The 15,769-nt window shown below is 37.0% G+C and overlaps 1 protein-coding gene and 1 long non-coding RNA gene across 2 annotated transcripts; both read left to right on the forward strand.

Moving 5' to 3' along the window:
• The first annotated feature begins 1,646 nt into the window (after positions 1–1,646).
• On the forward strand, positions 1,647–7,724 carry LOC126204328 (uncharacterized). The gene is made up of 5 exons (XM_049938710.1): positions 1,647–1,787; positions 6,462–6,613; positions 6,717–6,863; positions 6,984–7,562; positions 7,608–7,724. Exons 2-5 carry the CDS (start codon positions 6,488–6,490, stop codon positions 7,722–7,724), a joined length of 969 nt encoding a protein of 322 aa, XP_049794667.1. The 5' UTR covers positions 1,647–1,787; positions 6,462–6,487.
• A 1,025-nt stretch (positions 7,725–8,749) lies between these two features.
• On the forward strand, positions 8,750–12,768 carry LOC126202903 (uncharacterized). The gene is made up of 3 exons (XR_007540196.1): positions 8,750–9,729; positions 9,835–9,960; positions 10,057–12,768. It is a non-coding gene; the product is annotated as an uncharacterized LOC126202903 (long non-coding RNA).
• Positions 12,769–15,769: the final 3,001 nt, after the last annotated feature.

Here is a 15,769-nt window from a genome sequence, read left to right on the forward strand (position 1 = left end):
AAAATTTCATCAAGATCGGAGCAACTCTGTGGCTTTTGTTGGAATCCGTAAGTAAAGTACCCTCCACCATGCACTGAACGAGATTTTTTTGTAGACAGTGACCATCCTGTTGGTTTGGGAAATAGGCATTCATTTTTATACACCCCACTCGCTCTATGTCGATTTAGTTGCGAAACATAAATAATAGAAATCTTACGTGATTTCTGTTGTTCGAATCTGTCTTATAAGGGGCAACATAGCTATTAAATAATAGCAACGAGATTACGAGAGCAGTCACTTTCAGTGTTACATAAAATAACGTTATAACTTGTAAATTATCACGACACAAAATGAAGATGATAAGAAATGTAGGACTTCCTTCCGTTTGCGTTTGAAACTCTCGGAGAACTCGTGTGTGTTGAGGAGGGTGGGAAGGGGCAGCAAGGGGAGCCACGATTTGTTTTGCCGGTCCGGGCCTCTGACAGGTTTAGTGCGCCGCTGCTCGTAGGAAACTCCACGGTAGGAAACCTCACGACACTATGACAGGAGAGGCACGGGAAACATCTGCAAGAGGCGTCAGCCGCGAAAAGCTGGGCGAAAACATAAAGTAACTAAATGCATCTTTCTTTTTTATTTTGTTGTTAGAAAATGGTCTTTTATTTACAAATTTGGAAAATCACAGTGCTGCAAAAAATGGGATCTGTGCTACACTACTGGCCATTAAAATTGCTACACAAAGAAGAAATGCAGATGATAAACGGGTATTCATTGGACAAATATATTATACTAAAACTGACATGTGATTACGTTTTCACGCAATTTGGGTGCATAGATCCTGAGAAATCAGTACCCAGAACAACCACCTCTGTCCGTAATAACGGCCTTGATACACCTGGGCATTGAGTCAAACAGAGCTTGGATGGCGTGACAGGTACAGCTGCCCATGCAGCTTCAACACGATACCATAGTTCAAAAGAGTAGTGACTGGCGTATTGTGACGAGCCAGTTGCTCGGCCACCACTGACCAGACGTTTTCAGTTGGTGAGAGATCTGGAGAATGTGCTGGCCAGGGCAGCAGTCGAACATTTTCTGTATCCAGAAACGCCCGTACAGGACCTGCAACATGCGGTCGTACATTATTCTGCTGAAATGTAGGGTTTCGCAAGGATCGAATGAAGGGTAGAGCCACGGGTCATAACACATCTGAAATGTAACGTCCACTGTTCAAAGTGCCGTTAATGCGAACAAGAGGTGATCGAGACGTGTAACCAATGGCACCCCATACCATCACGCTGGGTGATACGCCAGTATGGCGATGACGAATACACGCTTCCAATATGCGTTCACCGCGATGTCGTCAAACACGGATGCGACCATCATGATGTTGTAAACAGAACCTGGATTCATCTGAAAAAATGGCGTTTTGCCATTCGTGCACCCAGGTTCGTCGTTGAGTACACCATCGCAGGCGCTCCTGTCTATGATGCAGCGTCAAGGGTAACCGCAACCAGGGAAGCCTAACAGACACATCATTGTGGTCCAAAACCACTCGGAAGTGACGTCAAAATGACGTATACGCAAACGCGCTGCACACTTGTCGACTGATCGAGATCTGTGGTCGAATCGAGTTAGCGGGAAAAGCGTCTGCTTTGTTCTTCACTGTAATACTGACCGTGTATCTTGAGTGGTTGTGTTTTCGCTATCGAGCAAAATGTCTCAGGTGTATGAAAACCTCTTTCGTGACGCTCTGAAAGATTTCAGTTTCGGAGGATGGCCTGATTTCAGGCTATTGTAATTCGTTGGAGGAGGTAATAATAATTTTATGTTAGAATTGGCTGGCAAAAATTTGCGCCTTTGAAATCTTAACTGGCAGCAGAAAAAAAGTTATTTTCTTTTTAATATATTTTATATGTCGCTTTCCGCGATCTGATTCCAATTTTTAAGTGAGTTTTTTTATGTATTATGCAGTTTTTTCTTTGTTTTCGTTGTGAGGTGCTGCATTGTATTGTTACATTTCCTTTACTGTAACATATACACGTGGAATATTGTAATTAATGATCGGTGTTTAGGAAGTTAATGGCAACTTTGTTTCAAAATTCGCCGTTTGTGAGTTCGTCATCTATGTATTACAGTAAGAGAAACTGAACATTGCAGCAGCTCAAGCGCAAACGTCGTCTCGAGTAAATGGCATAATTTAGAAGACACACACATGAAAATGGGACTCAGGGCCTGGGAACAATCATGCAAAAGGAAAATAAAAAGCAGTATATTTGCAGCTAATGTCATTGCCAGAGCGTGGGCTCTGTATTTCACATAAATGTATCCTGCATTTTCCCAGGAATTTTACGTAGTTCTTTCTAATTGCACTATCAGCTCCAGTGCATAATTGCACAAATCCATTACTGCTGTTTTCTTTGTGCTGGCACTGAGCTGAATTTCATTGAGGTACTGAATTCAGAGATTAGCTAGAAAACTGTCTGTGCAGGGATATGGAGCTCTGTAATTCAAATGACTGTAAGATCCTTAGTTTCTCACCAAAGTTTCAGCAAGGTCAGTGACATCAACTATGAAACAACTTTTTTCATCAATAGCACTGTAATGAATGCCACTTTATGCAAATGTTGCAACATGACCACGTTTGGCCTCCCTACTGAATTCTGAGCAAAGGTGTATTGTTGATGGATGTTGAGTGAGAGCTTTTTGTTCAGGATACCATTGCTCAGTAATAACTGTCCGCTAAATTAATACATGTTACGATGTTTCAATTATTACCACTGCTTAGGTGGCTGCTTAAGTATATGTGTGGATAATGTTGGAACTCTATTGGGATTCCTGGATTATATTGGTAGACAGTCTGTCAGGATCTAAAATTTTCTCAGCACCACACTGAAATTTTGATGATAATGTAAGCTGTTTTAGTCTTTAGAAATACTCGTTGGTGAATATGGGTCCTCATAGGGTACAGAACGTTATGACACTTTGAAGCCCTCAAAGTAAAACTTCTCTTACAGGTGTTCTTTCACATCTACACTCTTCTTATTGCCCTGCTAGATTTTATTTTAATTTCTTCTATTGATCTGGCTTTTACTGGAGATAATGATGATGGGAGTGAGTTATTAAGTCATTTATTTATTTTTCTTAGTTTTTCGTCTCACAACATAGGACTTGGGATGAGGCAAAATGTCTTCTGGAGATATTATCTCAGTTCTTCTACTGGATAGTGTTGACTTCTCGAGGAGGAGAAATGTTGAGGTCTGCATCTATAACCTTGTCAGGAATACCAATAGTAGAAATAGATGGCAAATTATTTTTAAGTTTGGAGTGTATCAGTCAAATAAGCCTTAAAAGTGCTGTATTATTTCTGTTGGTGATAAGGAGGAATTCTGGCTAACGAGCCCAGATCGTGATTGATTTTGCTCTATTTGTCATTAGATAATTTCCTGTATCATACAATAACTTAAGTAAGACTTCAAGACAAGAAGTCATAGCTTATGGCTTGTATGATGTGGCAGAGTATGCAAAATTATGCTGTTTTTTTTTCATATGATGATTATGCAGAATCATAAGTTGTGGTCCTTGAGGGGAGTGTCTCATGTACGTAATGGAAGTTTCATGAATTCTGTGAGCAATTCGTCATATCATGCTCTCTTTCCCAGGTCTTTGTCACAGATTTCAATCCCTTTGCAAATTAATGTGCCAAGATGCTTGCAGATTTTGTGATTAAGCTTAATGGATGTTGTATTGAAGTAATGTAGTCAGAGGTCTTTCTTCCACTTTTGTTAAGAGTTTGACAGCCGAAAACTGATATTTTTCAATTGTAGGAGAGAAATCATTTTGTAATTTTTACAAAAACTTTTTCATGGATGTAGTAACCAGTTTCAACTTTTGTACTGGATAGTTTTGATTGGTGATTGTCTTATTCTTAGTATATACAACCTGGAATTCATAGTATGCATAATTATAATGCTTAATAAAGCTTTTGTTGACATAAGGCAAGGCGTGCTTGAAATGAGGTTAACTGAAGCACTGATCAGTTAACCCCAAAACTAGGTCATTAAACTTCATGTGCACTTGGAAAATATTTTTCATCATCATAATCAACTGAAAGAACATTTTATGATCACAGTTTTAACTGAAGTCAACAGTAACATAATTTGTGGTCAGTGAATAACAATGGAATAAAAGAAAAAGAGCAAACAAATGAACTCCCAGTTTTGTTAACTCATCCATGATTAATAACATAACACTTACTTACCTTAGCTGTCAAAAACATCAGATGTGATGAAAGGCTGTGTACATTAAATAACTGAATCTTGTATAGCCTAAAATTTCCCTCTTCATTCATGTTTCCCAGTTAACCTTAAGTGTAGTTACCCTCAGTTTATGCTACTGGTCACTTTATTCTCAGGTGGAAACACTTCTCGATCAGCTGAAAACTGTGGGGTTTTCATACTGCGTGAGAAGTAGTCGTTTTAAAGAGCCTTCTTCAGCTGTTATGAAAAGTGAACTGCTGCATTAATTACTTTCTGTGGTTTACCATTTTAGTTCATATATGTATACTTGAAGGAAGAACTTAGTTTGCTGGAATTAGGGATAGTATATATAGGCTACTTTAAATGGACATTTCTTTCTAAGCTGCACTAACAATTGATGGAATTGACTGTTTTTGTTATTGTTAATAGTTGTTGTGATATGCAAGGCAGAATTGTATTAATTATTTTCCTCTGTGTTGACTTGTTTGTCATTTATCCATTTTCACAGCCATACACTCAGTAATTTTTACACACTTGCATTTGATAATAGGCTGATTAAAATTATTAGTTGGTTGACAATTCCTGTCGGAGCTGGTTTCCTCCAGAGTGCTGAATGCGTCAGGTCCAAACTATCTCTGTTCGCCATTTCCTGACTGCCACAACAGCTGATCAATCCACTTCCATTTTCTTGTCTGACTTCCTTTCTTGATGTGTTTGAACGCCATGCAATCATTTGCTGCCTTCAACAAGATTGGCCTTAAACAACATTTTCAGACAGTAGGCATAACTATGTATCCTTACAATATCTTTATGGTGCTAGAGCTAGCTTTCACATCGTAACATAATGTGAAAGGCTGATCTGGTTGAAGGTAGCACATGATCGTTGGGACCAAATAATCTTACATTAGTGTAATGTAGAGTGGTGGCATAGTGCAACGGATAAGAAACATTCCTGATCGATATAAAGTTGTGGATTTGAGTCTTGACAGATTTTCATATTTTTTATACCAAAATATTATCAAAATTACTTCATAATTTTTATTTAGTTAATAGGTTTGGATGCAGTTTTATTTCTAACACTCTGCTGTGTCATTTTCGACATTGTATTTACTTTTTAATTCCTTATATTTCTTTTTCATATCATTATTTCATTTGAAATCAGCTTGTCACCTATAACCTGTAACTGAATACAAACCAGGACTGCTCATTAGTTGGTAATTTGGCAGTCCATGCAGCTTGTGTGAGGACAGTTTCAGGTGCCATAATTAATGAAAGGAAGAAATTAGTTTGCTTTTAGCATTGAAATGCTGACAGCCATTTTCTAGGATATATTGCACATCATGTTATGGTTAGGTCATCAAATGAGTTTAAATTCTGGGCTATAAAATGTCGTATCTGCCAAAGTTATGCCATTGGTCACTCCAAAACCAGTTGTCAGCAGAGCATGTCATATTCATGTTATTTCATAATGGCCACTTCCAACACTGCACAGAGTTACATGTATACGTCTCCCATCCTTTCATAATCCCAACCTGTGCTCTGCCTCTACTGAGCTAAACCTACTTTTTTTAACACGAAAATTAAATTGAACAGCACTTGCTGAGTGACCTGCTCTGTTTGTTGCCTATAATACAGCAGCAGCCGGCGTGCTAACACTTAAGCAACAAGTGACAGATGCCAACTAACAAATAATTTTAATGAATCTATACTGCTGTGTTCATGTTGAAATGGTTTCTATCGTTTTCGATAATTGTGGTGTTGATATGTAAAACAGTAGTCAGCTCATTGCACCTATTGACAGGCATGTTTAGCTTTATTGTCTTCCGAGTTAAGTTTATTTTTTGTAATTCCACATTTATAGTAATTACATTTTTCTACATAAGTGTTCTTCACATCTCCTTTGTTTACAAAGAATATTAATTCCACATTTATTGGAACCACAATAAAGCACTTCAGTTGCCCGAAATCAGTATGGTATCCTCATTGCACATGGCAGACAGTTCCATTTCTTTGCTAGATACAATAGGTGTGACATCCTGTAAAATTTTGCTCCAGTACTGTGTAAAGTAGATAGACAATCCACTTCCATCAGTTCAGAACTTTGACAATACCTGTCAAATGAATGAAATGTTTTCTCACATTGTATTTAGTTAATTAACAATAACATATGTGAATTATTTAACAATAACAATGTTTTTTTGTCTGTGAGAAATATATTAACTGTTCCAGGTAAAACAAAGCATTTCTTCAAGCAAATGCAGGGACATGTCCCCATCCCCTTTTTTGGTTGTGCATTTGCAGTGGAGAGTGTGTGGTCGAGGCACTGTGTTTTGGGGCCAAAATACTATAAAAGTAAAGAGTCTAGTGTACCTGAGCACTTGGTAATATCATGCTGTGTTAAGATATGCTTACTTTCCATAAAACAAGTTCGTTACAGGGAAAGTTTATTAAATAAATTTTATAGTAGTTCTTTACCCTCTTTAGGAAGACCATGTGACTCCTCGTAAGAGATTGAGGATCATGGATACTAGAAAATCCAACTGCCCAGCAACTTTAAATATGAAGTGTATAAGGGTGTATCCTGATTACAGTATGCACTCAGCAACTGAACACAGGGATACCAAGGCAAAAGTAAGTATCCAGTTTGGGTTCTGCTTGGAGAAAATTTTACATGATCAGTTGACGGTATACTTTAAAATCTGTTGTTTTTAATGCTCTTAATTAAATAATTGATACATTTTTGTCTTACAGGTTCTTGCAAGTCTACAGAAAGATTTGGCATTGCCATGCCCGCCTAAGAGCTATCTACGTTATTATTTGACTGCTTCCCCAGCAAGTGCACACACACATGCTACTGAAAGTGTTGAAGCAAGTGGGTACATACATCCTTCACTTGTAAAGGAAATCAAAAACTTAGTACTCAGTGGCATGACATCTCTCAAAGTCATTAAGTTGGCTCTAGACAGATTTGTTGAAATCAATTTCACTGGGACACACATACCAGGTCAAATGAATACTACCTTTTACCCCACAGAGAAAACTATTTACAGTCACATTTATCGGACCCTTTATGGTACAAATAAAGTATTGTTTGACGAGACTAGACTGCAGAATCAGGTTGATGAGTGGCACAAAGACTCGAGCAATCACATGATTTATTATAGACATTGTACGGGAGCCAATGGAGAAGTGAAACCATTACTTTTTTGCTATCAGAGCAGTTGGCAGAGAGATCTTTTGAAGAAGTATGGTGGTAGTTCTTTGTTAGATGCAACATACAAAACAACAACATATGATATTCCTTTATTTTTTATAGCTGTGAAGAGTAATGTGGGCTATTTGGTTGTTGGTTTTTTTTTTTTTTTTTTCATTCAGATTGAAAATGCAAGATCCATTCATGAAGCACTAGACATTTTCAAGGACTGGAACAAGGATTGGAATCCCCCTCTATTGGGTTACGGATTTCTCGGAGTCAGAGATAAATGCAATTGAGCAAGCATTCCCCCAGACAAAAGTTTACTTGTGCCTTTTCCATCGAAAACAGGCATGGGGAAGATGGTTGAAAAAAAAAGGATAATCTACGTGTACCAAATGACATGAAGACATTTCTGGATATGTGGCAAGAAATTTCAGAATCACCAACAGGGAGAGAATTTAGAGATCGCATAGAAGAGTTGCGAACGCATGAGGTTTCTCGGAGAAACGAGCGTGCATGGCCATACTTTCAACAGCAATGGCTAACGGTATGTGAAAGATGGGTGAAAGCATATGAGGACAAGGGCAGATTTCCAACTATTGACACTACAAATGGAGTTGAAGCCATGAACAAGATTGTAAAACATTTTTTCCTAAAACACAATTCAGACAGGACTTTAACTGGGGTTACTAAGGTTATAATAAACCAGTTTCTTCCAAGCCTAATTAGAGAGTACTGTCTGCAAAATTCTGCCATCAAAGCTTATAACAAAGATGTTCCACTGTTTTTGCATAAAAAAACAAACAAGTTTGTGAAACATGTCATGCAGCGATATGCATCAGCAAAAGTTGAGTTAACTGCAAGATCAGTGAGTAAGAGATCGGATGGTTCATTTTGTGTGGAGAGTGCAAAGTCCAAAAACTGTAATTATGTTGTAAACTTTGATATACCAGATTGCACATGTGAAGATTTTCGGAGATATAAATACCTATGCAAGCATTTCTGTGCAATCTTTATTTTTTACCCAGAGTGGGGTTTTGATAAAATGCCAGAAAGTTATAAGACTAGTCCATTAATCTGTCTTGATGAAATGTATGGGGTGGGCTTTAGAAGTGGCTCTTCAGTAATTTCATATGAAGGCAGTAGTAGTGACGAAGCTGTTGAGGAGGCAGTTCACAGCTGAGGAGGCTGTCGAGGTTGAGGAGGCTGTCGAGGTTGAGGAGGCTGTCGAGGCAGCAAATACAGATGGTGTTGTTCAAACCCAGAATATTCCTTTGCAGCAGTTTGTAAATCTGTTTACACAGCTCCCTTGCTTCAATCTCACATACAACTGCAGCAACAGCGAAACATTACAAAAAGTACTTGAGTCACTGAGCAACTGTGTGCAAGATTTGCAATTAGCAAATCCTGAAGTTGGTGGTCTCCCATTGGCAGTGCCATCAACTTCCAAACAATAGCGAAGAACGATGCCAAAAGCCTTACAAGATCTGTCTTAAACACATTATAACTTCGCATTTGAAGGGTAAGAAATGACGGTTTATTTGAATTTTAGATAGCTCTTTGTCTATGTAAAATACAAATAAGCTCCGTCATTTCTGATCCTCGAGATGGAATGCTGAGGTCTTTATGTTGGTCTCTGCTTTTAAACTTTGTTGCACATTTGAATTTCGAAGTAGCAGTAGATAAAATATTATAAAAAGGATAGTTGCTACATTTGTGTGTGTGTTTGTGAGTGAGCGAGTGTGCGCGCGCGCTTTTGAGAAGGCCCTTGTTGCCCGAAAGATAAGTCTGACAGTCTTTTTGTTGTTCCTTTCTGTGACTCAGCATCTTCACCATTTGGTGAGCAGCAACAACTATCCTTTTCATAATATTGTTACATTCCATCCTGGATTTTTCGTTGTTCATCAGAGAAAAGATTTTTCTGAGGAATTAAACTAGATGGTAGTGTAGAACTTGCAAACTTTTTAAAATATGAAGTAAAAGATTTTAACTTTAAATTAGGTTAATTCAAATATGGGACAATGTTGAGAATTGAAAAGGTGGAAAAAATAAATAAGATATATCTTAGTGGCATTGAGATGTCGTATGACTGATGGAGGAAAGATTTTGCATTTCTTTTTCCAAGTAAGAATGCACTTGCTCTCACTTGCTTCAATACATGTCTAGTGATTCACGTGAAACAGAGAAAAAGATAGACTGCCCTGTTAATGAACATGAGATTGCCCAGTATCACTCTGACAGAAGAGTATGGTGTTTCCTTGATATGGTATCTGGTCAGCAATGTCATTGGGACCAAATGAAGTAAGTATTGACTTTTTTTATTTGCTTTGGAAGCTTAATGTGTATCAGTTACCTACATATTGGATATCTACCACCTTGGTTCTAATGTTCTTAATAACTTTGCAGAGTTACTGCAGATACCACACAGAAGCAATTACTGTTACTGGAATACCAGTAATGTTTATTAAATTCAGTTGTAAAGCAGTTCTGGGCATTGCAGCTGGTGAGCAATGTCATTGGGCACCAAAAGAAGTGAGTACTAAATTTTGGAATTGTGCCTTGAAAACATGTGTATCAGTTGTCTTCATGTTGCATAACTCAATTACTTGTTGTTAATTTATTTGTTAGGTTCAGTTATGATGGATTTCTGGCCTTCAGTCCATGGGAAAATTCACACCAGATTGCATCAAGACTGTTATATTCCAAGGATATCTTGGAAGATTGATAGTATTCCTGAACGAAAACAATCCATATAGTATTTCACGTGTGTATCAAACTGCCATTTGTTGTGGCACATAAATGTTTGCAACTTGATTGTAATTTTTGAACAGTTTCTCAACAATCCAAGAATTTCTTGTAATGAGAAGTAGACATTGTTGCTTGGGTAAAGGAAATACAAATCACGGTCAATATAACTACCTTATTAACTTTCCACAGAGAAATATTTTTCACTACTGCTACTTAAAAATTCAAATGTGTGACAAAGTTTGCTTACAGAACTTGGCATAAATATCTCCCTTATTTGTATTTTTTAGGTAGCTCTTATTGTTTGATCCTTCAAATGGAATGCTATGACCTCCATGTGATCTATTCCTTAGTAGTTAATTATCCATTAAGGCACAAATATATGAACATTACAATGAGAGGGGTCTTTATGCCAGGCCCTGTAAAAGTAATGGCATCTTACTTAATATTATTGTTGGGAATTTGATGGCACAGCTGTGGGGAGACCACAAATTTCAGGGTTTGCTAACTGCAAATCTGGCACACAGTTGCTGAGTGATTCAAGTACTTTTCATAATGTTTCACTGTTGATACAGTTGTATGTGAGATTATAAACCTGTTTGAACAACACCTTCACTTCAAATTGCTGCAAAGAAATGGTTACGGTATCGGTGTGATGCTCTATATGTGTTTCCTCAACTGTGTCCTCATTGCTACTGTCTTCATGTGAAATTACTGCGGACACACTTCTGAAACCAAACCTGTACATCTTGTGAAGACAGATTAATGGGCTATTCCTGCAGCTTTCTGGTATTTTATCAAAACCCCACTCTGGATAGAAAATAAAGATTGCACAGAAATGCTTGCATGGGTATTTATATATCTCAAAATCTTCACATGCGCAGTTTGGTAGAGCAAAGCTTACAACATAATTAGTCTTTGAACATTGTACTCTCCATACAAAACATTGTCCAAGTTCACATTCACTAGTCTTGCAGTTAATTCAACTTTCCCTGGTGCATATCACTGCATGACATGTTTCACAAACTTGCTTTTTTTTAAAAAAAAAAAAAAATGAAAAAACAGTGGAACATGTCTTATGATTTGATGGCAGAATTCTGCAGACAGTACTTTCTAATTAGGCTTGGAAGAAATTGATTTCTTATATCCCTAGTAGCCCCATTGAAGGTCCCATCTTTGTTCCATTTTAGGAAAAAAAATGTTTACAATCTTGTTCATGGCGTCAACTCCACTTGTAATGTCAATGGTATCAAAATTGCCCTTGTCCTCATAAGCTTCCACCCACTTTTCATGTATCAATAGCCACTGCTGTTAAACGTACGGTGATGCATATTCGTTTCTCTGAGAAGCCTCACTATCTCTTCTGTATGATCTGTAAATTCTCTGTTGGTGATTCTGAAATTTCTTGCCACATGCCCAGAAATCTCTTCATGTCATTTGGTATTTATACAACCATCTTCCTCAAACCTGTTTGACTGAAAAGGCACAAGTAAACTTTTGTCTGAGGATATGCTTGATCAGTTGCGTTTGTCTCAGATTATAAGAAATCAGTAACCCAGTAGGTGGGATTCCAATCCTTGAAAATGGCTAGTGCTTCATGAATGGATCTCGCATTTTCAACTTGAATGAAAAAGAAAACCAAATAATCCACATTACTCTTTACAGCTATAAAAAAATAAAGGCATATCATGTGTTGTTGTTTTGTATGTTGCATATAACAACTATCCCTGTACTTCTTCAAAAGATCTCTTTGCTAACAGCTGTGACAGAAAAAAGTGATGGTTTCACTCCTCCATTGGCACCTATACCATGTTCGTAATAAATCATGTGATTGCTTTATTCCTTGTGCCACTCGTCAGCATGATTCTGCAATCTAGTCTCTTCAAACAATGCTTTATTTGTACATTACAAGGTCCAATATGTGTGAATATAATTTTTTTCAGTGGGGTAAAATGTAGTATTCATTAGACCTGGTATGTGTGTCCCAGTGAAATTATCAATAAATGTATCTAGAGCCAAATTATTGGCTGTATGATGTCATTCCATTGTGCACCTGAATTTGTATTTCCTTTACAAGGTATTGTTAGCATGTGTGTGTGCTGATTTGCTGGAGAAGCAGAGAGATAGTGTTTCAGCTATCTTTGAGACAGTTAAAGGAGGTGCTCTAGAAATGAGTGTCCTGATTGATATGAAAAACAGTTTTCAAATTTTCTGTACAAACTATAAACAGTTCCTCAGTTGGTGATTGTGGAAGAGATTGCCATAGCCACAGTATTGATCCACTGTCAGGTGGTAAACCTAGGATTTCCTTCCAGTATGAGCCAAGTGAAGTAAAATTGTGGTTGGAGAAATGTTTTATATTCTTAAACTGAGTATTTGTAACCCATTATGGTGGATTGCAGTTCATGTGTCAACACTTAAAAATGTTTAGTTCTTCACTGATGACACTTGATACAATTTCAATTTTTAAGGCTATTCTGTGTCAAGTTAAATTTTGAATTATCCATTTAAGCTTATTTTTTGCTGTGTGGCAGATGGATTTATGTTCATGTAATATTTTTAATGTTGATTGTAGTAAGGTGTAATAATATGTAAATGCCCAATAAAATAGATTGATATTTATATTTTTTGTTTCTGTATAATAATTCTGTAGCTTGGTGACCTGAGTTGTGTGTGTGTGTGTGTGTGTGTGTGTGTGTAAGTGTAAGATATCATTTCATGGGAAATGTGGCAATAACAGATCAGAAATTGTGTGCAGAATATACCTAATTATCAACACCTGTAAGCAGCTAAAGATCTGGATTTCATTCTTAGAGAGCTGCAAGATCACCAATGGTATCTGTACAGATACCAGCTTCATATAAAGTAGTAAGGTTTTTACTGACTATTATTCACCAAAGCCGACAAAACAGGCTGCATTCAGTAGTAGTACTACATAACGGTGATACTTCAGTACAACTTTGCTCCTGCTGATCTAAACCACTTAAAGGGTTCAAAGTATATTCTTCAAGGTATGTTTCACATGCAACTAAGAAACCTTTGCCTTGAATGTCATGTGATTTTGCACTCTGCTGCTAAGTTTTCCTTTTAGATTTATTAAATTTCTTAAAGAGGCTTCTGTTACAAACACTAGCAATCCACATAGGTAACGTGTGACTGATATTCCTTATGTATCACAACCTTATTTCAGTTTCACTCTGTTGTTGCTGGTAACTGTTGTGATGGAAGAGTTGATTTGTGCCACATTAAGGAAGATTAAGAAAAAAGTCATTTACAAACTCGTGAAAAAGAGGCAGGGTTCCCCAAAAGTATAAAGGTTGCCATAAGCAGTCACTTTTGTTGGATTAAGTTATTTCCATATCCTTTCTGGATATTTCAGCCAGCTGCATCCTATTGTAGAGATAGACTAACCAAAAACCTTAGTGTTATATGAACAGAGCAGAAAAAACTTTATTAAATACACAAAGGACTGGTAACTACCTTCATGTATGGACCACTTTCCAAAAAATACACTGTGTCAAGGCATTCAGATTGTACATATTCTTTCTGAATATTTTTATTGTAGCAGGAAGAATGGGGATTGTTTAACTTACCTTTAACCTAAGGTACATTAGATTGTGTATAAAATTCATCAAAAGAGTAAATACGGGCTCTTACTTAAACTGTTTACTATAACAAGAGAAATTAGAGTACAATATTATAAGAGACAGATGAAGACTAGGTGGGAGATAGACTAAGAGAATAATTTCACATGGTGATGAAAGACCTGCACCCAAACAAGGCACCTGGAGTAGACATTCCCTCACATTTGTGGAGATCCTTCAGACAGACAGCCAAGTCGAACTATTTCATGTGGTATGCAAGATAAGAGACAAGTGAAAAACCTTCAAGTTTCAGAAGGAAGTAATAATTCCTATTCAAAGAAAACCAGGCACTGAAAGTTGGAAATATTACAGAACTATCAGTGTGGCAAGTCATGGTTGTAGTTTGACACAAATTAAGTAAAGAATAGTGGACAAACTGGTAGGTGCCAACTGACCTCAGGAAACATTACTTTGGTATCTGGGAGAAAAATAGCAACACATGAGGCAGTATTGGTCCTATGAAAAATCTTACAAGAGGATATAGAGAAAGCTTTTGACACTGTTGGCTGGACTATACACTAGGAAATTCCGAAGGTAGCAAGGATAAAATACAAAGACTAAAATTTGCACACTGATGTAACAGTATGTGTAAAGACATGAAAAGTGTGCAGTCCTTGGGAAGGGAGTGAGACCGGGAGTGAAGTATTGTAGAAGGTGAAACCACGACTTGCAGAGGTATGTTTAAAGGGGTGTTGTTCCTGTTGCAGAGGAATTAATTTAGTGTACAATCCTTACTGTGATTTGTATTACCAATGTTTTGAGGGGAATGGAAATATTAAAGTAACGGTATACAAATTCAACAAAGGTTTTTTAACTAATGAGTATCATCTTCAAGCTCTGATTCAACATGCATTTAAAATGCTTGGCTGTATATCATGGCACTGTCTGTAGCTCTTGCCAGTTCATTACACACAATTCGAAGATTCAACAGTGGAACGAAAGACCTGACATAAAAGTAGTGTTCATTGAGCGATTGGATATGACAATTATTCTATCCTGACATTATTTTACATATAAATTATAGCCATACGAGTTGATTATCAATTGAATTGGGTGTACACAAGTATGATCAACATAATAAACCCATAATAAATATCACTGGTATCTTTAAGTACTCATCTTAGCAACTGAAACGGCTACACATCTATGCTGATAACTGAAGCCATGTGTAACATCCTCAGATGTATTTTACTACATTGGATTCAGTTCTCATTCTATAGACCCAAAAATGAGATGGGTTTCTTGGATATGGAATATGTCAAAGTACAACATAAAAAACAAAGACCATCTGAATATAACACTTCCCTGATCACATGTCAGGATACTTTAAAGATATGTGAATACATAACAGATAAACTGGGACTGCCAACGTTTACAGAATTAATACACTCAGAATGAAACAGTTATGCACTTTTAACAAATTTATCATACACACAACACCTAATCTTAACTGTTGTAAAACCAAATCTAAGACATTTTTACTTAAGCTGGTCTAACAGTCCCTGTTAAGATATTCATTTATAGAGGAGCTGCCTGCCTAAAAATCTTTCAAACTCTGTTTAAACTGTGCTGTTTCTGAAACAAACTTTTTAATGGTAGCTGGCAATTTATTGAAAATGTGTGTTCCCGTAAACTGGACTCCTCTTTGGACCAAGGTAAGCAATTTTAGGTCTTATTGTTCCTAGTATTTTACTATGTGCTGAGCTATTGTCTGGAAATAAACATGTTATTTGCAACCAATTTAAGGGATAAATATACTGAAGCATTGGTTAGAATACCCACTTCCTTGCTCAGATTTGTACATGATTATATGGAATTTACAACACAATTGAGTCTTATTACATGCTTCTGCAGTCTAAAAACTTTTGCTCGGTTTGACGAGGTACCTCAAAATATGAAAGCAAATGAAGTAAGCAAGTTTTTTTTCTCATGTGCCAACAAAACAAACTTAG

Source organism: Schistocerca nitens, chromosome 9, assembly GCF_023898315.1.
Source record: "Schistocerca nitens isolate TAMUIC-IGC-003100 chromosome 9, iqSchNite1.1, whole genome shotgun sequence".
NCBI classification, from domain to species: domain Eukaryota; kingdom Metazoa; phylum Arthropoda; class Insecta; order Orthoptera; family Acrididae; genus Schistocerca; species Schistocerca nitens.